General features: G+C 42.4%; 2 protein-coding genes across 21 annotated transcripts in view; both read left to right on the top strand.

Moving 5' to 3' along the window:
- TRERF1 (transcriptional regulating factor 1) overlaps positions 1 to 2,423 on the top strand; it is a 224,166-nt gene extending 221,743 nt beyond the window's left edge. For all 17 annotated transcript variants that reach the window (XM_008958785.4, XM_055113604.2, XM_063604901.1 and 14 more), the window contains one exon: positions 1,873 to 2,423. In XM_008958785.4, coding sequence (XP_008957033.1) covers positions 1,873 to 2,197 — 325 coding nt within the window. In that variant the 3' untranslated portion in view covers positions 2,198 to 2,423. The remainder of the gene's footprint in view (positions 1 to 1,872) is intronic.
- Positions 2,424 to 11,187: 8,764 nt separating this feature from the next.
- On the top strand, positions 11,188 to 23,734 carry MRPS10 (mitochondrial ribosomal protein S10). Of its 4 annotated transcripts, none has more exons than XM_055113602.2 (8): positions 12,678 to 12,731; positions 13,544 to 13,573; positions 16,194 to 16,258; positions 16,349 to 16,418; positions 18,628 to 18,764; positions 19,948 to 20,056; positions 21,585 to 21,674; positions 22,160 to 23,734. In XM_055113602.2, exons 1-8 carry the CDS (start codon positions 12,684 to 12,686, stop codon positions 22,241 to 22,243), a joined length of 633 nt encoding a protein of 210 aa, XP_054969577.1. In that variant the 5' UTR covers positions 12,678 to 12,683; the 3' UTR covers positions 22,244 to 23,734. The 4 variants fall into 4 exon arrangements, with proteins under 4 accessions (XP_003833343.1, XP_008957038.1, XP_054969577.1 ...); XM_055113601.2 differs by having other exon boundaries at positions 16,346 to 16,418; XM_003833295.4 differs by lacking the exon at positions 13,544 to 13,573 and having other exon boundaries at positions 11,188 to 12,731; positions 16,346 to 16,418.
- Positions 23,735 to 23,866: the final 132 nt, after the last annotated feature.

Genomic DNA, 23,866 nt, shown 5'->3' with positions numbered 1-23,866 from the left:
GCATCAGGGATCAGGGTCTTGCCAGTTTTCCCCCAGAGGAGCCAGCACCTCCCACTCATTAGGCTCAAACAGGCTACAACGCTACATTCCACCAGGTGGAGACAGAGGATGATTTAACTTAAAAAAATCAGTATTTCATGTTTCCCGGCCATGCCTCAGTGGCATCTATTAAATGTTTTTTTTTTGGAGTCTTACGTTGCTTGGAAACTTTTTCTACCAGAAATCCAGTTATGATTTCATGGAAATTACAAATGGTTTCTGTGGCTTTTCCTAACTCAAAATAACATTAGGCAAATGTTCACAAAATACCTCTTAGAGGTGCTGAAATTATGTTTGTTACATTTAACCATTTTCAGTGTGTCCAAGCAGAATTGTGATTTATCAGCCCTGTTGGACTCAGGCCTTAGAAACCAGGTGTTTTGTGTGTGTGTTTTTGTTTTGTTTTGTTTTTTCCTTCATGAGCTCAGGAGTGACTAAAGAGTATTATGCCACCCCCTGTCCATAAACAGTCTCACACCTGGGCACACTTCTTCTGAAAAAGGTCCAGATAATTAATATTTGAGGTTTTGTGGGCCGTTTACTATCTTTATCATAACTGCTCAGCTGTGCCATTGCAGCACAGAAACGGCCATCAACATTGCATAAACAGACATGGCTATCTGCCAATAAAACTTTATTCCCAAAAACAGTCAGGATTTGGCCCACTGACCAGTTTGCAGACCTCTCATCTAAAGAATTAACCCCAGCAATATATCATTTTATCCCCGGGTTTCTCAACCTCAGCACTGTTGGCATTTCAAGTCTGCCAATTCCTTGCTTGGCGAAGAGGGAGTGTCCTCTGTGTTGTAGGATGTGTAGCCATTATGATAATATCATGGCCACAAAGCAGGGGCCTTAAGTGAAAGGGAGTAGTAGATGTAGCTCAGAAGTCAAGTACAATAAAGACAGGGGCCACTGAATTTGGCCACACAGAGTTACCAGTGACCTCGAGAAGAGCAATTGGGTTGACAGGGAGAGGACAACAGTCCACTTTGAGAGGAAGAAGGAGAGAAAAAAGAGATCCACCAAGTGCATGTGGGCAGATCCTTCAAGAATTTTGACTGTGGGTTGGGCGCAGTGGTTCACACGTGTAATCACAACACTTTGGGAGGCCAAGGTGGGAGGATCACTTGAGGCTAGGAGTTCGAGGCCAGCATGGGCAACATAGCAAGACTCCATCTCTACAAAATATTTAAAAATTAGCCAGGCATGGTGGTATGTGCCTGTAGTCCTAGCTAATCGAGAGGCTCAGGTGGGAGGATCACTTGAGCCCAGGAGTTCAAGGTTATGGTGAGCTGTGATCACACCACTGCACTCCGGCCTGGGCAATAGAGAGACACCCTGTCTCTATTTAAAAAAAAAAACAAAACAAAAAAAACCCAACAACTTTCAACTGTGGAGGAACAGGGACAGAGGCCAGAGGCAGATGGTGGGTTGTTTCATGATGGGGACCATCAGGGCTTGTTAGCATGATGTAGAAGATTCTCCAGTGGAGAGGGCATGGTCAGTGATAAGGAGAAGGGGGAGGCTGAAAGAGGAGAAAGAGCCTGTGCTCCAGGCTCCAGGTAGACAGGAAGCCTTTGAGAATTCCTCCTCCATTGTCACAGGAAGGAAGCCTGAGGCACAGTAGGTGTGTTCTGTCCCCATCCCCTTCCTTGTAATGCTTGGAGAGGAAGGAAGAGAGGTGACAGGTCACAGGGGAAGGAGGTCCTAGAAGCCGAGCAGCCAGGGACTTTGTCAGACCACACACCCCCATTCCCCGTAGGACACCTGGATTTCCAAGAACTCAGATCTCCTTCTAAATTCTACACACCTCTCTTTCTTTATTTTTAGAGTCTTCTTCAAGATCAAAAGCCGAAATGCACACATGAAAACTCACAGGCAGCAGGAGGAACAGCAGAGGCAAAAGGCTCAGAAGGCGGCTTTTGCAGCTGAGATGGCAGCCACGATTGAGAGGACTACGGGGCCCGTGGGGGCGCCGGGGCTGCTGCCCCTGGACCAGCTGAGTCTGATCAAACCCATCAAGGACGTGGACATCCTCGACGACGACGTCGTCCAGCAGTTGGGAGGTGTCATGGAAGAGGCTGAAGTCGTGGACACCGATCTTCTCTTGGATGATCAAGATTCAGTCTTGCTTCAGGGTGACGCAGAACTATAAAGCCCTGTGTGTCACTTAGAGACAGTGAAGACCCACGGCCTCCATCTTCATTAATCAGGAAATCTGGACTGCCTGCTTGTTTTGTAACCCTTTTAAACTACCTGTTTTAAAAGTGGTCATTTTATTCAGGTTTAGAAAAAAAAATCCCATTTCTTTTCCTTTTATTTAAAAAAATTTGTTTTTGTGGGGGGTTGGGGGAATAAATAATTGGCACAACTATCTTTAAGAGGTGTTTCATCTGGGCTACCTTCTCATGAAATCATTCCCAGTAGGGACTGAAGCTGACCTTCATGTTCCATTGCATTCAGATGTCAACCATCCCGGTTGCCTTTTATCCCAAAGCTTGTTGTGAGTGTGTGTGTGTGAGAGGCAGGCGACCCTCTTAGTACTGGGGTCTTGGGGCCAACTTTCCCCATCAAGCGTTACTTTGATTCTGTTCTGACCTCATTCCATAGTTTGCAGTGAGCATGGCATCTTTGCCTGGAGATACTATGCTAGGGGCAGCTTTCCAGGGGCAAAGCAAGCCCTCGTGTTACACGGCTCTCCTCCAGCTCACACGACATGTGAGGAGATGACCAAATGTGAAAACAGGTTTCCCCTGTGTTGCCCGTCATCCTTTGGCCCGTTCACAGGAATGGAGTACTGTATAATTTTAGGCTTTCATTCCCAGCAGTGTTTACTGAGGACCTGGTTTTCTAGAACAGGTGTGTCCTGTCCTCTTCCATGTTCCCTGGGGGCTGGTCAGCTCCAAGTTGTGGGTGGCAGAGCTGTGTTTCAGCATGAACTGACTAGAGACCCATCTGGAGGCAAATATTAAGTTGCCAGGACTGCTTTCACTTCAGGGTGATTGAAGGACACATACTGAAGTACGTAGAATGCCAGAAAGTGTTCTATTGCCCAAAAAACAAATCAGAAAAGCCTATTCTTTTTTGCAACACTGTTAATGATTAGTGGAGTTCTGAAATTACTTTGTGCCACTTGGAAGTACTGTGAAACCACATTCACTGGGATTTTGCTGTAATTCACATCCGCTGGACTGAAGTTTACCTTGATGTTAGCTATAAGAAATAGTTTTCTAACACATACGATAGCAAATACAAGACAAATAGCATTGAAGGCCAACAAAAATGGCTTCAGATACACCTTAGCTATAATGTTTGCATTCAAACAATGAATGTATTCATCACAAGTCACTTACCAAAGCACTTCTAGACTTCTCCAACCTCCATGACTTTGCTCTGCTTCCTCCTGTCCCTGTCAGCAGGGTTGCTGTTTGTACTTGAAGGTAATAAACCTGTAATCCTTCAAAAATGCCATTTAGCCCCAGGCTTCTGAGCTGAGTCAGACTGACCCATCCCACCGTTAGGGCAAAAGTCAGGCTGGGACACAGCACCAGTACAGAGAGGATCCTGCTTCATGCAACTCCCCTTTTGGAGTTAATGCAGCGTGATTTCCTGGGCCGGTGTTTTCAGGCATCGCCCACCCCAGGTATGCTGGTTCCCAGCTCCACGTAGGTGTGCCTATCACGCTGGGCCACTTTGCTGACAACATTCATAGCTTGACATGAGAGAGAATATCAGCAGAAGCATGAGAGTAGGACCTGATGTCTTTGACTCTGCAAAAGCATTTAGCACACACTCATGGGGGGGAACCGGCTGTGAGCCACAGCAGCTCCACACAGGCAGTGGTCTCTGAACTTCAGGAAAGCCATGGACAGAAGAAAAAATAAAATTCTTTTCCGTCTTTCTATTTTCAAAGAGGTCTTGGCGTTTTCCTACATCTTTTGTTTAGAGGGGAAAAAAAGGTTTCATTTGCTGCCATTTCAGAAAGGTTATGCTATCCTGTTTTATCCAAGCAGTTGTGAGTCAGGAACTGCCTGGGCAGTGTGCATCAACTTTGTGGCCGAAGCATTACAGCTGTCATATCCTTGGCTGATCGTCTCTCCCAGGGACTACTGCCCTCCACTTAGTGTCTGAGGGTAAGCCTAGAAGGGTGCTGCTATTGGGTCTATGGAAGCTTGTCTATCAAAGGAGCAAACATCCAGAAAAGTGTTTATAAAGCAAATGTATTGCCTCTGTTTAGAGATTTGCCCAGCTGTTCCAGTTTTAAACATTAAAAAATAAACTCAGTTGCCATGGCAAAAATAGAATGCACAGCTTACTTATAATTTTCCATGCAGTATAGCATAAGGATTTTTGACTTGAAACAACCAAAGAACTCCTCCTTAACGAGACAGTTCAAATTCCTGAATTAGTATTTCTTGACTATCAACTTAAAGAATGGACTTCCTAGTACAATGTTGCACTTATTTTTTTTTCTGAAATAATTCTGCCTGCATGTATGTGTTGTGTTTTAGCTCCTCCCCTTACCTCACCCCAAAGATCTTTTCTTCCTAATGGTTAATGTCTCAACTCGGTTACTGTTTACTATCAGATGGTTTTTCATTAGTGAATTTAGACCTCTTTGAGAAAGCTTGTATATAAAAAGTTAACAGATATATTTTATGGAAAAACCCATCTTATTTTCAAATATATTTAACTGCGGTTATATTTTATTAGAGGAAGGTTGTAAATATTTTCTAGGAGTTCTATTGTAAAGAAAAGTATTTTTGAAAAAAATTAATGTAATAAAAAGGAAAACATTTTTAAATAGTGGTTGTGATTGCTTCCTGTTCTGGCTTCGTTATGTTCTATTCTCAGCAGATGAATTGCATGCCTTCCATATCAGGATGTAATTTATTCAGGTTTGCACTATTATAAGTTGACATCATAATATCTAGTGTGCTTAACTGTATTTTCCCGGAATGCAAGTCCCTTGGTCCATATTAAAGCACTATGTATAGCATATTCATAATTTTTCTTTTGTAACGTGTGTATTTTTAATAAGGATTTTATGTAACATTTTGGCAACAAGAGGACCGTATTTTCTAGTGAATTTTATAATAACATTTTGCTAAAAATGTTTCTTCCTAGGTCAGTTTTTGTTAAGGTGAACCAAAAGTCTTATTTTACCAGGGGTTTAAAAAAAGTTTGAAGCTTGAAAGCAAAGTTATATTTAAACATCATATGTAACAAATAAATAAAGATGTTTTATAGACTTGTCCTAAAAAGGTGCATTCCTTAAAAAAAAAAAAAAGAAAAAAAGAAGGAAACTGGGGCATTCTAGGTTGTTTCCCCTCCAAGTGATAAGCTTTTTTTTTTTCTTAATTATCACAATGCTTCTTCAAAAAGGGAACCAGGGAAATTTTATTTAACACATTCTAATCATTAGCCTCTCAGAAAGTTATTACAGTTCCTATAGATGGGCATTCATCAAATGGAGATGTAACCAAATAGACACTGTCATATTTATTTGTGAAAACCTGATTCAATATTGCATCAGCTGCTCTGAAAATAAAATATTAATCTTTTGCGTTTCGTTTGGCTTAAATATTTCTTCTTTCTAGCCATTGCTATGACTTCTCAATGCTGGATAAATGCTAGTTTACCTGTTAATTGGTTTCTGTAGACAACAAGTTTAAGTCTGCTGATCAAATTTAATGATCATTATTAAAGTGTCCCCCGACTCCGAAGACCAGGACATACATTTCTGCTATTCAAGCAGTGGATGAACCACTTGGGTTTGTAAACCTTATGACTCAAACTGTGTCATAAACTCAAACTGAGTCATAAACCTTACGACTCAAACTGTGATTCAAGGGAGCACACTGTGACATAGAGGTGTCTTACACTAAATCCTCCACAAAGTCTTAAGTCCACCCCGATTTATTTGCATTTTAAATCTGAATTTCCAAATTTGAGTAAGTTTACTTTTTTTTTTTTTTTTTTTTTTTGACAGTCTTGCTTTGTTCCCCAGCCTGGAGTGCAGTGGCACGATCTTGGCTCACTGAAGCCTCCACTCCTGGGTTCAAGCAATTCTCACGGGTCAGCTCCTCTAAGTCCACCCCGATTTATTTGCATTTTAAACCTGCATTTTCAAATTTGAGTAAGTATGTTTACTTTTTTTTTTTTTTGAGACAGCCTTGCTTTGTTCCCCAGCCTGGAGTGCAGTGGCATGATCTCAGCTCACTGAAGCCTCCACTCCTGGGTTCAAGCAATTCTCACGGGTCAGCCTCCCAAGTAGCTGGGACTATACAGGTCATGCACCACCACGCCTGGCTAATTTTTGTATTTTATTAGAGGCGAGGTTTCGCCATGTTAGCCAGGCTGGTCTCGAACCCCTGGCCTCAAGAGGTCCGTCTGAGGCCCGCCTCGGCCTCCCACAGTGCTGGGATTACAGGTGTGAGCCACTGCACCTGGCTGTATGTTTACTTTTTTTTTTTTTTTTGAGACAGAGTCTCCCTCTGTCACCCAGGCTGGAGTGCAGTGGTGTGATCTCAGCTCACTGCAAGCTCTGCCTCCCGGGTTGATGCCATTCTCCTGCCTCAGCCTCCCGAGTAGCTGGGACTACAGGTGCCTGCCACCACACCCCGGCTAATTTTTTGTATTTTTAGTAGAGACGGGATTTCACCTTGTTAGCCAGGATGGTCTCGATCTCCTGACCTCATGATCCACCCGCCTCGGCCTCCCGAAGTGCTGGGATTACAGGCGTGATGTATGTTTACTTTTCATGGTCAACAGAAAACTACAGAAGAACTTTCAAATTCTGGATTTCATACAGAAGTTTACAGAATTTTACAAAAATAAATTTGCTTTAAGTGGGGAATGCCTATTCAAGACCTTGATCTAGATTCTTTTGGAGGGTGGGGGGGGAAGGGGGGTTGTTGTTTTTAAACTAATAGAGACAGGGTCTCACTATGTTGGCCAGGCTGATGTTGATCTCCTGGCCTCAAGCAATCCTTCTGCCTTGGCCTCCTGAAGTGCTAGGATTATAGACATGAGCCACTGCACCTGGCCTCTTTTGGATTTTTTTTGTTTTTGAGACGGAGTCTCACTGTCGCTCAGGCTGGAGTGCAGTGGCGCGATTTGGGCTCACTGCAACCTCCACCTCCCGAGTTCAAGGGATTCTCCTGCCTCAGCCTCCCGAGTAGCTGGGACTACAGGCCACACCACGCCTGGCTAATTTTTTTTTTTTTTTTTTTTTTAGTAGAGATGGGTTTCACCGTGTTAGCCAGGATGGCCTGGATCTCCTGACCTCATGATCCACCCACCTTGGCCTCCCAAAGTGCTGAGATTACAGGTGTGAGCCACTGTGCCTGGCCTTTTTTGGTTTTTGACTTTAATTTTAGCTGTTTACTTTAGACAACCTATACCAAATAAAATAGCTATTCCTCTAGAAACTGTGTGCCTTAGCCAGTGCTGTAAATTTAAAGTCTACTTCTGGAGGCCTAATTGGAAGATTTTTTTCTACTTTTATTCAGTCAGTCGATCCTCATGAGCCACCATTATTCCATACTGTATTATACAGGGGGAGGAGAGTGTATAAAGATGGCTGTACATGATTCCTTCCTGCCAAGGAATTTAATACCTAGAAAGACATATGGGGGCCTTGGAACAGATTCAATTCCAGGATTGAGAAGAGCCCTATCAATATTCGGAATCCTCTCACCATCACCCACATGTACACAGCAATTTATAGCAGGTGCTCAGCAACTATTTGTTCAATGAGTTAACTCGCCAGTCCTCCAGGTATGCTCATCCATGTGTGCATTTGGCAGAGAGAGAATGTGTGTGTAAATCCCGAATTCCATTTACTCCCTATCTACCATCCTCAGCCACTGCCAGCGAGCTGAGATGTGCTCTAGGAATGTGGATGAGAGTTCATGTTGACACAGCAAAGCATAATTAGGAAGACATTTTAAGAAATTGAATAATATATTCCTAAGAGAACCATAAGTGATCTTTGAATTGTAGATATCCCTGTGTAAAGGAGCCAAAGGGCCAGTCGTGATGGCTCACTCCTGTAATCCCAGCACTTCGGGAGGCCGCGGCGGGTAGATCACCTGAGGTCAGGAGTTTGAGACCAGCCTGACCAACATGGAGAAACCCTGTCTCTACTAAAAATACAAAAATTAGCCAGGCATAATGGCACATGCCTGTAATCCCAGCTACTCGGGAGGCTGAGGCAGGAGAATCCCTTGGACCCAAGAGGCAGAGGTTGCAGTGAACCGAGATCACGCCATTGCACTCCAGCCTGGGCAACAAGAGTGAAACTGTGTCTCAAAAAAACAATAATAATAAAAATAAATATAAAAAAAGGAGCCAAAGAGCTGATTACTTCCTTTATGTAAGAGAGGATCTTTTGGAAAGGACTGTCTTTAAAAACAGAACAACTGGCACAATCAAAATATGATTAACTGTAAAATATTTGATGTATCTATGTTTATTTTTTCTGGACATAAAGCAAGGTTTACTTGCATCAACTATCTAGAATCATTGGACTCCTGCTCCGGTTGGGTGTCTGGAAGTTTAGGCTGTAGGAAAGAGACCCTTAACGGATAGGCCAAGCTTCAGAACGCTGTCCCTGCCCACACCTCATGCCAAAGAGCACTGTTCACAGCCCTACTCTTGGCAAAACCTGATGTTGCCCCTTACAATGAGTTCTACCTAGGCCCTAGCAAGTCGGCACTTGATCCCAAACCATTAGGCCCCTAGGCCGTGTGGTGACACATTTGGCTTAGCCCAGGAAGATGAGAGAACCAAATCAAATTTCCACATTTGAGAGTATGAATGGAGAAACTTGATGAGCCAAAAGCAGAGAGCAGTGGCCATGCAGAGTCCTGAGGGAGCAGAAACTATTGGTAAGCAGTGAAAGCCCATCATTAAAAAGAACACATTTGGCCTCAGGAGGGAAGAGGGTATCCAGTCCCTAAGACTGTTTAAAGCATACCTTTCCAGTTCCAGGAGCTGTCCAGACCACACAGGTCTTTAAAAATAAGCCCCTATTTCTTTTGGAGTGGTGCTAGGGTGGTGGGTATTTCTAGTCCTATTATCCAAGAGATTTAAATAGAACTGAACCTCATCATAGAATCAGCACCAGCCCACTGCAGAGGTAGAAAAGGCACTGCTTTTAAGATGGTTATTGGTTTAGCTGTAACTAACTTACCATATGACCCTGAGTGAGTCAATTCACCTTGGGTTCCTCATCTATAAAATGAGGATAAAATCCATGTCTTCTGGTGTGGATCAGAGTAGGTAACTTAGGTGAAAGTCGTTTGCAAGCACTATAGTTGCAGAACACTCACCCAGCTGAGGCTACTCAAAGGGGACAGAGGCAGGGTGAAGGGCCTCACGGAAGTGCCATTTGGACAAACCGATGCAAACTTTGGAAGCAGGAACAGAGTTGGGAGTGGGGAGGCTGTTGGAAAACCCCATTGGCTGAGAGAAATCCCCTTAAGTGTCACAATTCAGAGAGAGAGACTGATTCTGAGAAGGGCACTGGGCAGCCTGCCAACATGGGGCATCACCGAGTCCAGCAGAAGGGCACACAGGTGAGGCCGGGTGTGGTGGCTCAAGCCTGTAATCCCAGCACTTTGGGAGGCCAAGGTGGGCGGATCAGGAGGTCAAGAGATTGAGACCAGCCTGGTCAACATGGAGAAACCCCGTCTCTACTAAAAATACAAAAATTAGCTGGGCGTGGTGGCGCATGCCTGTAATCCCAGCTACTCAGGAGGCTGAGGTAGGAGAATCACTTGAACCCAGGAGGTGGAGGTTGCAGTGAGCCAGGATCATGCCATTGCACTCCAGGCTGGGCAACAAGAGTGAAACTCCGTCTCAAAAATAAATAAATAAGAAGTGCACACAGGTGAAGTGTGCTGTTTCCATACCCTGTTGCAAGGCCACACTGGAATCTCTGCCACACCTCAACACGGACTGAATTCTAGTAAACAGAGGCCAGCCTGAGGGGCAGGAAAACTGGTTTCTGCTCCTAGACCTTTTCTATCTCCTAGATAGGTGTGATGTTGGGCGAATCATTCTGCCTCTTCTTTCGTTCTCTTGCCTGCAAAATAGGGTAGTAATAACTATTTGTGGGGAGAAAAAAAAACAACTTTATATTTGTACAGTTCTTTATTTGGATGCTATAAAATATTCTCATAAACTTGATCTTTTTATTTTTAATCTTCTCAACAACCTTGTGAGGCAGGTGAGGTAGAAACTTAATGGCACAAATAGTGGATGACATCTATAGTGTATCATTACATGGCAGTATTGTACTAAACACCATACATTGGTATTGCATTGAATTCCCAAGCAACTATTGGAAGCAGGAACTACTGTTATCTTTTTTTTTTTTTTTTTTTTTTTTTGACATATGAGCAAACTGAGGCTGAGGGTAAGGAAATAACTTGCTCAAAGTCACTCAACTAACTGGTAAGCCTGGGATTAGAAACCAGATCTGATTATAAGGCTAGAGTTTTCCATTAGGCTAAAATGCATATGTGAAAGCACTTTGGGGAAATAAAGCTTAGAAATGTGAACAAATGGGCCAAGTGCAGTGGCTCATACCTGTAAAACCAGCACTTTGGGAGGCCAAGGTGAGAGGATTGCTGGAAGCCAGGAGTTTGAGACCAGCCTGGGCAACATAGCAAGTCTCTGTCTCTACAAAACAATAAAAATAAAATAAAAAATGGTCGCAAACACCTGTAGTTTTAGATAGTCCAGAGGCTGTGGTGTGAGGATCACTTAACCCCAGGAGTTTGAGGCTGCAGTGGGCTATGATCAAGCCAATGCTCTCCAGCCTGGTCAACAGAGCGAGACACTGTCTCACACACACACACAAAAAAGACAATATAGTATTATAGAAGCAGACTTTAAGATGAGGAGAAAGTAAAAGGAAAAATAAAAATAAATTTTTAAAGATTTGCACAAATGGAATAAGTTTTTTTTTTTGGAGACGGAATCTCGCTCTGTTCCCTAGACTGGAGTGCAGTGGTACAATCTCAATCTCGGCTCACTGCACTCTCTGCCTCCCGGGTTCAAGAGATTCTCCTGCCTCAGCCTCCCAAATAGCTGGGATTACAGGTGCACACCACCATGCCTGACTTTGTATTTTTAGTAGAGACGGGGTTTTGCCATGTTGGCCAGGCTGATCTTGAACTTCTGACGTCAGGTGATCCACCCGCCTTGGCCTCCCAAAGTGCTGAGTGCTGGAATTACAGGTGTGAGCCGAGCCACTGCACCTGGCCTTTTCTTTTCTTTTCTTTCTTTTTTTTTTTTTTTTAGACAGAGTCTCATTGTGTCTCCCAGGCTGCAGTGCAGTGGCACGATCTTGCCTCACTGCAACCTCCACTTCCCGGGTTCAAGCAATTCTCGTGCCTCAGCCTCCTGAGTAGCTGGGACTACAGGCACACAACGATGACACCCCACTAATTTTTTGTGTTTTTAGTAGAGATGGGGTTTCACCATGTTGGCCAGGCTGGTCTCGAACTCCTGACCTCAGATGATCCGCCCACCTCAGCCTCCCAAAGTGCTGGGATTACAGGTGTGAGCCACCGCACCCAGCCTGAAGAAGTTTTTATTATAGCAAATCCCAGTTATACATCTTTTTACTTGGAAAAAATTATGGTGGACATTAATAATTAGACAAAACACTTCGGCTTGTTGTAAGTGAAGCTAGCCATTGTAAATTCCTAAATACTAGAGTAACATAAGGAAATGAATAATTTAGAAAGATCAGTAGGACAGCGGTATACAAAATGGTTGGAGCACAGGAATTCCAATTGGTGTGGGGAAGGAAGAAAGGATTAAGAACCATAATTAGAAAGCCGCTGCAATAAGGTAACTGAGTGGCAACTGGACCCAACGGTAGTGGCCGACTTTTCTTTTTCTTGTTAAATATAGATTTTGTTAAAATTTTGAAAAATGCAAAAAAAATTGAAAAATGCAAAAATAGGAAAATAAATCACCCATTATTCCAGTACTGAAGTAAATGGTGTCAATACACTAGTTTCAGTCCGGGCTTTGTGGTTCATGCCTGTAATCTCAGTCCTTTGGGAGGCCAAGGCCAGAGGATCACTTGAGGACAGGAATTCAAGACCAGCCCACAAAATAATGAGAGCAATATAATGAGACCCTGTCTCTACAAGAAAATTAAAAAAAAACAAAAAATTAGTCGGCTGTGGTGGCACGCACTTGTAGTCCAGCTACTTGGGAGGCTGAGGCAGGAGGATCACTTGAGGCAGGAGTTTGAGGCTGCAGTGAGCTATGACTGTGCCCACTGCACTCCAGCCTGGGCAGCCGAGTGAGACTCAGTCTCTAAAAGGAAAAAATAAGTAAATAAATAAATGTGTGTGTGTGTGTGTGTGTATACACACACAACAATTTAAAGGTGAAAACATTAATAGGGCTTGGTAACTATCCAGACACTGGCCGGAGCAAAACCAGCCTCGGCCAGCCAACTGTCCCGCCCCCAAAAAGCACAGGATCATGTCTCTATGGTTGTTCCGGCGCCGGAACATGAGGATGTACTCTCTTCTTTTGCGGAACTCTATGGTCTGAGGACGCCGCTGTAACCCCGGAAGCAATCCTGAGAGGTCGGGACCGGCAAGATGGCGGCGCGGACAGCGTTCGGGGCTGTGTGCCGGCGCCTCTGGCAGGTACTGGATTGGCTAGGGAGACTAGGAGGGCTGACCGGGATAGTTGCTTTTAAGTTTCCCTGCCACCAGCCGCTCTGCCCATCAGGATTTTTCCTGATATTTATCCCTCACCTCGCGCCGTTTACAGGAAAGTGACGAGAAAGGGGCTGGTTTTATCAGAATTCTCTCATGGAATTAAATATAAGTTAGTGAGTCCAGGCAAAGATAGGAACAAGAATAATCGTAGAATGTCAGAGCTGGAAAAGATTTTGTACTTCGTATGTTCCAAAACCCCTCCTTTCACGCTTGCAAAATAAACTGAGGCTCAGAGAAGACAGGAAATTTGCCTCGCGAAAATTAGAGGCTGAGCTGGTGCAAGATCTCAGACTCTTCCCATGGAACTAAATTGAGATGCTTTCCTGGCATCCAAATTTAGATGAAGGTCTCAAGCCAGAGGAGTGGGTTAGATATCCTCTGCGCAGTTATTTGCAGGAGGAGCAAAAACTTTTCAGCAGCGGTTCTCCTGCTTTTTGGCCTTGGGACCACTTTACACTTTCGGAGTTCAGGACTCCAGAGAGCTTTTGTTTTTGTGGGTTTTTGCTATCTATATTTAGCTTTTTGGAAAATAAAACTTAAGAATATATATTGACTTAAAAGTAACACTAACTCATTACATGTTACAACTAATACTTTATGAAAAATATATTTTCTGAACAAACTGAGTAAGGAGCAGCAATGTTTTACATTTTTGCAGCTCTCTTTAATTTCTGGCTTAATAAAAGCTAGATTCAAATCTGCTTCTGTATTTAATCTTTTCCTATATCACACCTCAGGCTGTCACGGGAAAACTTCACTGTACACTGGTAAGAGAATGAGTGGAAAAGTTGTAAATGACGTTTTGGTTTTATGAAAATAGTTTTGATTTCCCGGATCCCCTGAAAGTGTCTCAGACCCCACAGACGTCCTCAGACTACACTTTGAGACCACCGTTTTTGTTTTTGTTTGAAGACGGAGTTTTGCTCTTGTCGCCCAAGCTGGAGCGCAATGGCACGATCTCGGCTCACGGCAGCCTCCACCTCCCGGGTTCAAGTGATTCTCCTACCTCAGCCTCCCGAGCAGCTGGAATTACAGTCATGCGTCACCATGCCCAGCTAATATTTGTATGTTTAGTAGAGACGGGGTTTCACCATGTCGGTCAGGCTGGTCTCGAACTCCTGACCTCAAGTGATCCGGCCGCCTCGGCCTCCCAAAGTGCTGGGATTACAGGCTTGAGCCACCGCACCCGGCCTGAAAACCACTGTTCTTGAGAAAAGTCAGATGGTATTAGAGATTGAAATTTTTGAACTGCTTTATTAAGACAAATTTACCCAGACAGCCCTCCCTTCCAAACCACCACTCCCCCAACACACACACACACACACACACACACACACACACACACACACACACACACACACACTCTCTCTCTCTCTCTCTCTCAAGAAATACAAAGAAAAAATGCAATTTAAAAACTTCTTGGCCGGGCACGGTGGCTCACGCCTGTAATCCCTACACTTTGGGAGGCCGAGGTGGGCGGATCACGAGATCTCCTGATCAAGACCATCCTGGCTAACATGGCAAAACTCCGTCTCTACTAAAAATACAAAAATTAGCTGAGTGTGGCGGTGGGCCCCTGTAATCCCACCTACTCAGGAGGCTAAGGCAGGAGAATTGCTTGAACCCAGGAGGCGGAGGTTTCAGTGAGCTGAGAATGCTCCACTGTACTCCAGCCTGGGCGACAGAGCAAGACTCTGTCTCAAAAAAAAAAAAAAAAAAAGAAAAGAAAAAGCAGAGGTTTATAGTGGGAGAATGTGACTGAGAAGTGTAATATTCTTGCTCCTCTTGCACAATTCGATTGTGGGGTCACTGGTGTAATTGTTGGGAGGGAATTTTCTATGCAATTTTGTCTGAAGAATGGCACATACCTCTTACCACTTTGTGTTGTACCTGATTTCCTTTTTCCTTTTCCCCTTTGGTGCAAAGAAGATTATAGAGTTATGATTTGTCTCTATCTTGGGTAAGGAGAGGAAGGACAATAAGCTAAGAATAGGCTTTTAAAACGTGGCTAGGTGGTGGTTCACTCCTGAAATCCCAGCACTTTGGGACACTGAGGCTGGAGGATCGCTTGAGCCCACGAGTTCAAGACCAGCCTGGGAAATATGGTGAAACCCCATCTCTACAAAAGTACAAAATATTAGCTGGGCCTGGTGGCCCGTGCCTGTAGTCCCAGCTATCTGGGAGACTGGGGTGGGAGGACCACCTGAACCTGGGAGGTCCAGGCCATGATCATGCAACTGCACTCCAGCCTGGATAACAGAGTGAGACCTTGTCTCAAAAAAACCCTGAAAAAACAAACAAAAACATACTTAGGTGACAATCATTTGTATTAATGAAACTTCACTTATGCTAAACTTCTTTTTTTTTTTTTTGAGAGGGAGTCTCGCTCTGTCACCCAGCCTGGACCTCCGCCTCCCGGGTTCAAGCAATTCTCCTGCCTCAGCCTCCCAAGTAACTAGGATCACAACCGCACCGCCACCATGCCTGGCTAATTCTTGTATTTTTAGTAGAGACAGGGTTTCACCATGTTGGCCAGGCTGCTCTGGAACTCCTGACCGCAAGTGATCCACCCACCTTGGCCTCCCAAAGTGCTGGGATTACAGGTGTGAGCCACGGCACCTGGCCTTATTTTCATCTTCATTGTGTTTTTAAGGATCCTATTGTGTTTCCACTTTCTCAGGTTACACTTCAAAATCTCAGAAAAGTTTAAAGGAAAAAACAGCTGTTATATGTAGTAGTATTGTTTGTTTCCTAAAACTGGAAAGTCTTGTTCCACCAGGGGGAGCTGATGGTAAAGGATTTGGAAATGTGGGTTCGTTGTAGCATGTGGCATAGTAGTTAATGATGGGTATAAGTCACAGCACATATTTCAGTTCATTATAAGCTAGTTATCCCAGCCAAGCTAAGAAATATGTATGCTTTAAAAGATGTATGAAAGCATCAAAAGAGGGATACTTTAGAATTTTTATTCCAACTCTTAACAAATTATAAAAACAATATATTTTATTGCTTAAAGATATTCAGGCAAAATAAGTATTATACTGAAGTACAATTAATTTGTAAAAAATAATGGGAAAATGAAGTCACATTTTTTCTTGATGTCCACATAATTCATAGCTTTTTTTAAATGTGAGAATTGTTTTTTTGAAAAAGTTTTTATTCCTAATCTTTAAAATAGAGATTCTCTAGTATTTTGAGACTGCTTTTTTTTTTTATCATCAGCTCTACCATTGTCCTCTTTTTTTTTTTAATCTAATTTGGCCATTTTAGTTACCCCAGTATCTTCATCTGAAATAATGAGGTAACCTTTTAGTTTTTAGTGGAAATTATGAATGGTTTGGTAGTTGACTTTAATTCTAACACATGTCCTACTTTTTTTTTCTTTAGGGATTGGGGAATTTTTCTGTAAACACCTCTAAGGGCAATACAGCCAAAAATGGTGGCTTGCTTCTGTAAGTATACAATTGGATGTGCTAAATTGAACAAAATAGGTTCTTGTGCTATTTTACTTAGGTTTCTCTTTTTTTCCCCACACATAGCAGTACCAATATGAAGTGGGTACAGTTTTCAAACCTACACGTTGATGTTCCAAAGGATTCGACCAAACCTGTGGTATGTACTCCCTGTTTCTTGGTATAAGGAGCTACCTTAGCAATAGGTTTTCCTTATTATTTCATTGGGTTTTTTTTCCCCAAACACTCTATGAATAAAAAAATTTTGTCCTAGAATACTGGCAAATGCACAACGCATATATTCTCTTAACTCCCTGGATTATATTGTCTTCAGGGTATCAAAGTAAGTTCTAAAGGAATAAATTATTTACCCCCAAATAACTGTGTTAATTAGTAGTCTCTTGCTTTTAGCTTGGCATAATGGAAGAGTTGTCAGAATTTGTGATGTAGAATACTTGATGTTATGTTATGGAAAAGTATTTTTCTTGTAGCCTTCAAGTCTTTGTTTTCATTTTGTGTATTGAGCCTGGGCCTGGACAGTGCTTTATTGTTCACAGTGAGAAAATGCGTTAGCACAAATAATAAACATCTAGAAGGAACTTGGTAACCCTGTAGAAGCTATGATTTCATCAATCCAGTTTTTTGTGTTACTTGTAATTTTTAAAAATCCTTTCATTTCCACCCCTCAAAAATAACCCCCTTTAACAGTTTGGGATTACAGTTCTAGACATTTGTCTGTAGGTACTCACTTTGTCTGTGCACATGTCTAGTTTACTGCTCTTTCTTTTCTAACTTTTCTCTTAATAGATATTGGATATTTATTTATTTATTTATTTTGAGACAGAGTCTCGCTCTGTCACCCAGGCTGGAGTGCAGTAGCATGATCTCGGCTCACCTCACCTCAGCCTCCTGGGTTCAAGTAGTTCTCATGCCTTAGCCTCCCGACTAGCTGGGATTACAGGCACACACCACCATGCCTGGCTAATTTTTGTATTCTTAGTAGAAATGGGGTTTTCCCATGTTGGCCAGGCTGGTCTCAAATTCCTGGCCTCAAGTGATCTGCCTGCCTCAGCCTCCCAAAGTGCTGGGATTACAGGCATGAGCCACCACACCTGGCCAGTACTGGATGTATTTCTATGGTAGTACATTTAAGCCCCAATCTGCAACTCACATGCCTGTAGGAGCCAGGCCTATAAGAAAAGGTGGCAGAATTGGCATGGTGTGCCATTGTCTTTATAAGCAAGACAGCAGCTACTTATTCTAGCCACTTGTTGCCCTGTGGGAAATCAGACCTAGTGATGCCAGCCTGTCTAAATCTTCCAAGCTAAACTGAAATCCAGATTTTCTTGTGAAATCTTCTGATTTTTAATATTCCTAACAAATTCAAAGTATCTTTTAACACCCTGTAGGGATCAGTCAGAACACATCTTGAGGCTATATTCCCCCTTCTCATCCCTCAACTTAGGACACAGGCTATCAGTATATTCTGTTCTTCCAACAACCCTTTTTGGAGTAATTGAGAGTGGATATCTAGCTTTCTGGCTAGTAAGTAAATCTTTCAGGAGTGAAGTGATTTAACTCTGAATCATTGGATTAGTAGTATAATTTACTGGTTTAATGGATGAATGAAATGAAGGTAATTCACCTTTTGGAAGAAAGTCAAAAATGTCAAACCCATTATTTCTAAGGTCTTTAGGTATTAGGGTGGAAGAGGTTGAAGTTATAGGTATAGTCAGTGTCATATCATTTAAATTAGAAATGAGTAATTTGTTTATTAGGGCAGACAAAACATACGCGAATAAAACCTAATAAAAAATATGAATAGAACTAACTTGGCTTTGTATAATAATGTTTTATAATTAATAAGCACTTTAATCTGTGTTTTCTTATTTTTTTCTTAGAGAAATACTATGAGCAATAGCATAGGTTTACCCTCTTTCATATGTGAGGAAACTAATGTGCAGTGAGATGATATGATTTGTCCGTTGTCGTTCAGCTACCATTAGCAGAGTTTAATTCTCAGTCCAAGTCTTCTGACCAGGCTCTTTTTATTAGCAGACCCTGAAGTCCTTTTTCATTGTGAATTTGAAGCTGAATAATTATTTTAAGTTGGAAAGTTCCTTTAGTAATTTTGTGGGTTGCCTTGAAAATTCTTTTCATTTACACTGTATTTTAACAGATTCTGAGGCTCATTGTCCAAATCTGAACATGAAAGTATCTAGACACTTCAGCTAACACTGCCGTCACTCAGTGTTTTTCTCCTCATTTATTAGTAAACTCTGAAGTTGTTCAATTGAGGCTAATGTTTTAAATTTGCTAGTTATAAATAGAAGAGGAACTAAAACTGAAACTTTTCTTTTGGATTTTAGGTAACGATCTCTGATGAACCAGACATATTATATAAGCGCCTCTCGGTTTTGGTGAAAGGTCACGATAAGGCTGTATTGGACAGTTATGAATATTTTGCTGTGCTTGCTGCTAAAGAACTTGGTATCTCTATTAAAGTGTGAGTATGGCCTTTCCTGACCCGACCTGTTCGCTGCTGTAATATGATCAACCAGGAAAATAGTGCTCATCCCAGGAAGGTCTGAACTCTTTTTTTTTTTTTTTTTGAGACAGAGTCTCGCTCTGTTGCCCAGGCTGGAGTACAGTGGCACAACCTCAGCTCACTGCAACCTCTGCCTCCTGGGTTCAAGCAGTTCTCAGCCTCCCGAGTAGCTGGGACTACAGGCGCATGCCACCACGCCTGGCTAATTTTTTGTATTTTAGTAGAGATGGGGTTTCACTGTGTTGCCCAGGCTGGTCTCGAACTCCTGAGCTCAGGCAAATTGCCCGCCTCAGCTTCCCAAAGTGCTGGGATTACAGGCGTGAGCCACTGCACCTGGCCCAGTCTGAGCTCTTAAAGTGGGATAGAAACTCTTGGTGGGTAGAGTTTAAGTTTGTCATATGTTATCCTAATCAGGATCATGCCTTCCTGCCATGTTTCTGGGATCTCCATGGAGCAGGGAGGTAGAGTAGGTGAATGAACAATCGTTTTAGACCCTTTGGATGTGATGATTTTTGGCTAATACATCCATCATTTCAAATCTTCCCTAAGAAACACCACTTACCCAGTAATTTCTTGCTTGAACAAGGTAAGCCTTGGAGTCACTGCAGGGTCAAGCATAACTGTCTCCTTTGTCTTTTCATCTGCTCCTTCTGCTGTTGAACGAGGCCCCATCTGGGGCTTTGGCAGTCTGGCCTTCTGACAAAAACAGAAGGCCACGGTTTCCCAAAACAGACTATAGTTTTGTTATTTTGATTTATCTGTAGATTTTCCTAAAACAACAGACATACAGCAGGTGTTACAACTATGTCTACCACACTGGTGCTACTCTTCACAATTAATATATTTGGTCAATAAAAGACTAAAGGGTGTAAAAGCAGCAGGTGTGTGTGTATGCGTGCACACTTGACATGCCAGGGCTTATTTTTGAGCCTGTGGGAAAAAGTTTCTATTGCTGTCTGCAGTGTTTATTTTGGCTTGAGTTTTATGATAGCAGTTGTTGTTCCAGATGACAGTTTTGGCAAATGGAAGTCTGTAAATGGTAGTTAATGCCTATAATTGAGTGTGAGTCTGACCTACAAAATTATGGAATTATGCTTTGTTATCATAGTGACTCAGGTTTTGTTTTGTCCATTAATTTCAGACATGAACCTCCAAGGAAAATAGAGCGATTTACTCTTCTCCAATCAGTGCATATTTACAAGAAGCACAGAGTTCAGTATGAAATGAGAACACTTTACAGATGTTTAGAGGTGAGTGTATTTGAGAAATTCTGGCATTTTTGAAATACCAAAAATTCACACTAGCATATAACTTTACTTTAACATTGACTAGATTGACTTCTTTCAGCAAGCCCATGTCTGTTGGTTGTACAGAAGGTAAATATCTTTTAGTGTTTATGGAAGTGTCATGGTAGGAAAAGTAAATGCAAATAAAGCAATCCTTTAGAGTAGTGCATACCTTAACTCAGGAATGCAGATTATGCAAAGATAGCATTGGAATAATTTTGCTCATATTTCAAAAATTCTAGTGAAGTTTTTACACAGTTCTAATAACTGTTTCACATACTAGCTGGATTTTCCATGTCAGTGATGCACAGCATTAGGTTTTTCATTCATCTGTTACTCATTTGTGCTTCCATTAGTGCCAGCACAGTCGTGTGCTTAAGGAGAGCATAGGTTCTGGAGTCAGACTGCCAATGCCAGAATCCAGGTCCTGTCTCTTAACAGCTGTGTGACATGTACTTCTATTCCTTCATCTATAAAATGGGAATAATAGTGGTACCCATCTCATAAGGTTAGTGTGAGGATTAGAATGGAAAATTTATGTAAGCACTCAGAATACTTTGATCACATAGTAAGTGATTGGTAAATATTAAAACAAGCACTTATGTATCTTTTATATGGGAAGTACTGTACTAGTCATTGAGGGCACAAATATAATAAAGTCATGGTCCCTACTCTTTTTTTTTTTTTTTTTTGAGATAGAGTCTCACTCTGTCACCACCTAGGCTGGAGTGCAGTGGCACAATCTAGGCTCACTGTAACCTCTGCCTTCCGGGTTCAAGCAATTCTTTCTCAGCCTCCCTAGTAGCTGGGACTACAGGTGTACGCCACCGCGCCTGGCTAATTTTTGTATTTTTAGTAGAGATGGGGTTTTACCATATTGGTCAGGCTGGTCTTGAACTCCTGACCTCAGGTGATCCACCCACCTTGGCCTCCCAAAGTGCTGGGATTACAGGTGTGAGCCACTGTGCCTGCGCAGTCCCTACTCTTAAAAAGAAAAACCCAAATTTTATCCATCTTTGTCTGAGGGAAACGTCTCTCATAGTACACACAGAAAATCTTATATTAACTATATCTTATAATTTAGTCCTTTTGTCTTCAGTTGTTCTGTGAGCCTGGGATTTTATGTTAGATTCTTTAGGGGAGGCCAGGCGCGGTAGCTCATGCCTGTAATCCTAGCACTTTGGGAGGCCAAGGCAGGCGGATCACTTGAGGTCAGGAGTTTGAGGCCAGCCTGGCCAACATGATGAAACCCCGTCTCTACTAAAAATACAAAAAAAATTAGCCGGACATGGTGGCACACACCTGTAGTCCCAGCCACTCGGGGGACTGAAGCAGGAGATGGCTTGAACCCAGGAGGCAGAGGTTGCAGTGAGCTGAGATTGCACACACTCCAGCCCAGGCAACAGAGTGAGACTCCATCTCAAAAAAAAAAAAAAAAAAGCGTGCTTTAACAAACAGCTTACATGAAACATTTTCATGTTTGATGTTTTAGTTAGAACATCTAACTGGAAGCACAGCAGATGTCTACTTGGAATATATTCAGCGAAACTTACCTGAAGGGGTTGCCATGGAAGTAACAAAGGTATAGCTTGAATTTCTACCTCTTTCGGGGGGGCGGTGGGGAGTGGTATCTGTATTATTGTTTTGATACATTGCAGCCTGGTCCTGGCCCACTGAGTAGAGTTTGCCCTAAACTGTGGCAAACTGGGAGACACAGTTGCCACAGTGGTTGGGGGCTACCCACCCCTTGCAACAGAATCCTGCCATTTCAGCCCAAGTCCTCCGTGAACCACCTATGAAGTTCTCCCCCCTCAATATGAGTTGTCTAGACCTGGGGATCCCATTAAGTGGCAATCCATGAAGATCATTGAGGATCAAATCGATTATGTATGTGAGAGTGTTTTATAGACCATCAAGTTTCCTTCTTTCCATTTCAAAACCCTATAGAAAGACTAGGGGGATAAAAGAAAAAGAAATAAAGAGGATTTGACCAAATTAGTAAGTCCGATTTGTAGTCAAAGAGTTCTGTTAAATCCACATTATAGTTTTGTTTCTTTCTTTTTTTAGACACAATTAGAACAGTTACCAGAACACATCAAGGAGCCAATCTGGGAAACACTATCAGAAGAAAAAGAAGAAAGCAAGTCATAAAGCCTCAGGGAGGCCATTTTTGCCTAAATTTGAAATGAGGGCGGGCCAGATGAGTATGTTTAAGTGGAGAGTGCTTCCAGCTGAGATGATTTGAGTCTGCCCTAACTGCTCCATTGAGTTCTCGTGCCCTCATCAGCTGAGGGCAGGGAATGGAACTTTAATGGAAGAACCACTTTTATCTATTCTTTTTATTCATTGTTTCAGTTCTGATTTCAGCAAACATGAGCAAACCACTTTGACTGAAAGCGGAAAGAGTGAAAATTCTATTTTGTTACGCTACTGGTGTTCAATTATTAGTTTGTACCATTTTTAATTTATGTCAGTTGATGCATCTGAAAATAAGTGCTTGGAGTGTTCGTACCCTTATTTTTTTTTTAAGATTCCTAGAAGGAATCTTTGGTTAATTCAGATTGAGCAGTTAAAGTTTTTGCTATTTACCTTTGTGCAGGCTGGCATATGCTAATTTGGGGGTGGTAACCAACCGATTTTATCTCATGTAAGCATTACATTTTGAAGACTGAATATACTTCACAGCAGATCAAACACATTTATGGCATGCACTGACCTCTTCTTGGAGCCCAGAACTTTATAGAGTTGCCTACCAGGGTTACTGTAATGGAATTTATGATCTTAAGAAATTACTAGTTGTATTATTTATCCTATGATTCATTCATTCAATAAGCTTTTACTGCATAAACTTTACATCCAGCACTGTAGTTAAGTACCCAAAATTGAATAGAAATAATGGCTTTTGAAAATTGCACAAAGCAGGCCAGGCACGGTGGCTCACGCCTGTAATCCCAGCACTTTGGGAGGCCGAGGCAGGCGGATCACGAGGTCAAGAGATCCAGACCATCCTGGCTAACACGGTGAAACCCCGTCTCTAATAAAAATACAAAAATTAGCTGGACATGGTGGCACGTGCCTGTAATCCCAGCTACTCAGGAGGCTGAGGCAGGAGAATCGCGTGAACCCGGGCCCGGTGGAGGCTGCAGTGAGACGAGATCGCGCCACTGCACTCCAGCCTGGCGACAGAGTGAGACACCGTCTCAAAAAAAAAAAAAAAGAAAATTGTGCAAAGCATAGGTAAATATTTTTCTTTATTAAGCTTCTCACTGAGAAGCCCTCTTTCTTTTGGTAAATGTCACTCTGTTTGTTAGGAGATGTCTGCTTTTCCATGAAATGAAATAGTGGCTAAAGCCCTGAAAGAGGCAAGACTACAATGGGCTGAAACAGTTGGTATAGCAACCCCAGAGAAGTGCTTCATTTTCTTTTTATAGTAGAAGCAGGTCCATGTCTTTTGTGGTTTCCTGCACATCTTTGGAGTAGTTATGACTTCTCAGTTTTTCCCCCCTTAAACTGCATTGCCTATTCTCTTTTCCTGACATGCTATCAGGTATCAGTGTGTTGAATACATACTGCTTGTGTATCAGGCTTACGTTACTGTCATCACCATTAAAAGAATTACAGCCTTGTGCCCCATGACCTTCAGCTCAGTTGTTGACTGTCATTCATGAATGCCTAAAGCGTACTGACACCAGGTATAAGTACCTGAAGATCAAGAACTAGTCAATAAAACATGAGCAACATAATGGTAACTATGTGCAGCAAAGCAGCAATTTA

This window comes from Pan paniscus, chromosome 5 (assembly GCF_029289425.2).
Source record: "Pan paniscus chromosome 5, NHGRI_mPanPan1-v2.0_pri, whole genome shotgun sequence".
Classification (NCBI taxonomy): Eukaryota; Metazoa; Chordata; class Mammalia; order Primates; family Hominidae; genus Pan; species Pan paniscus.
The sequence above is the reverse complement of the archived record's forward strand: the minus strand, read 5'-3'. Positions and strand labels throughout refer to the sequence as shown.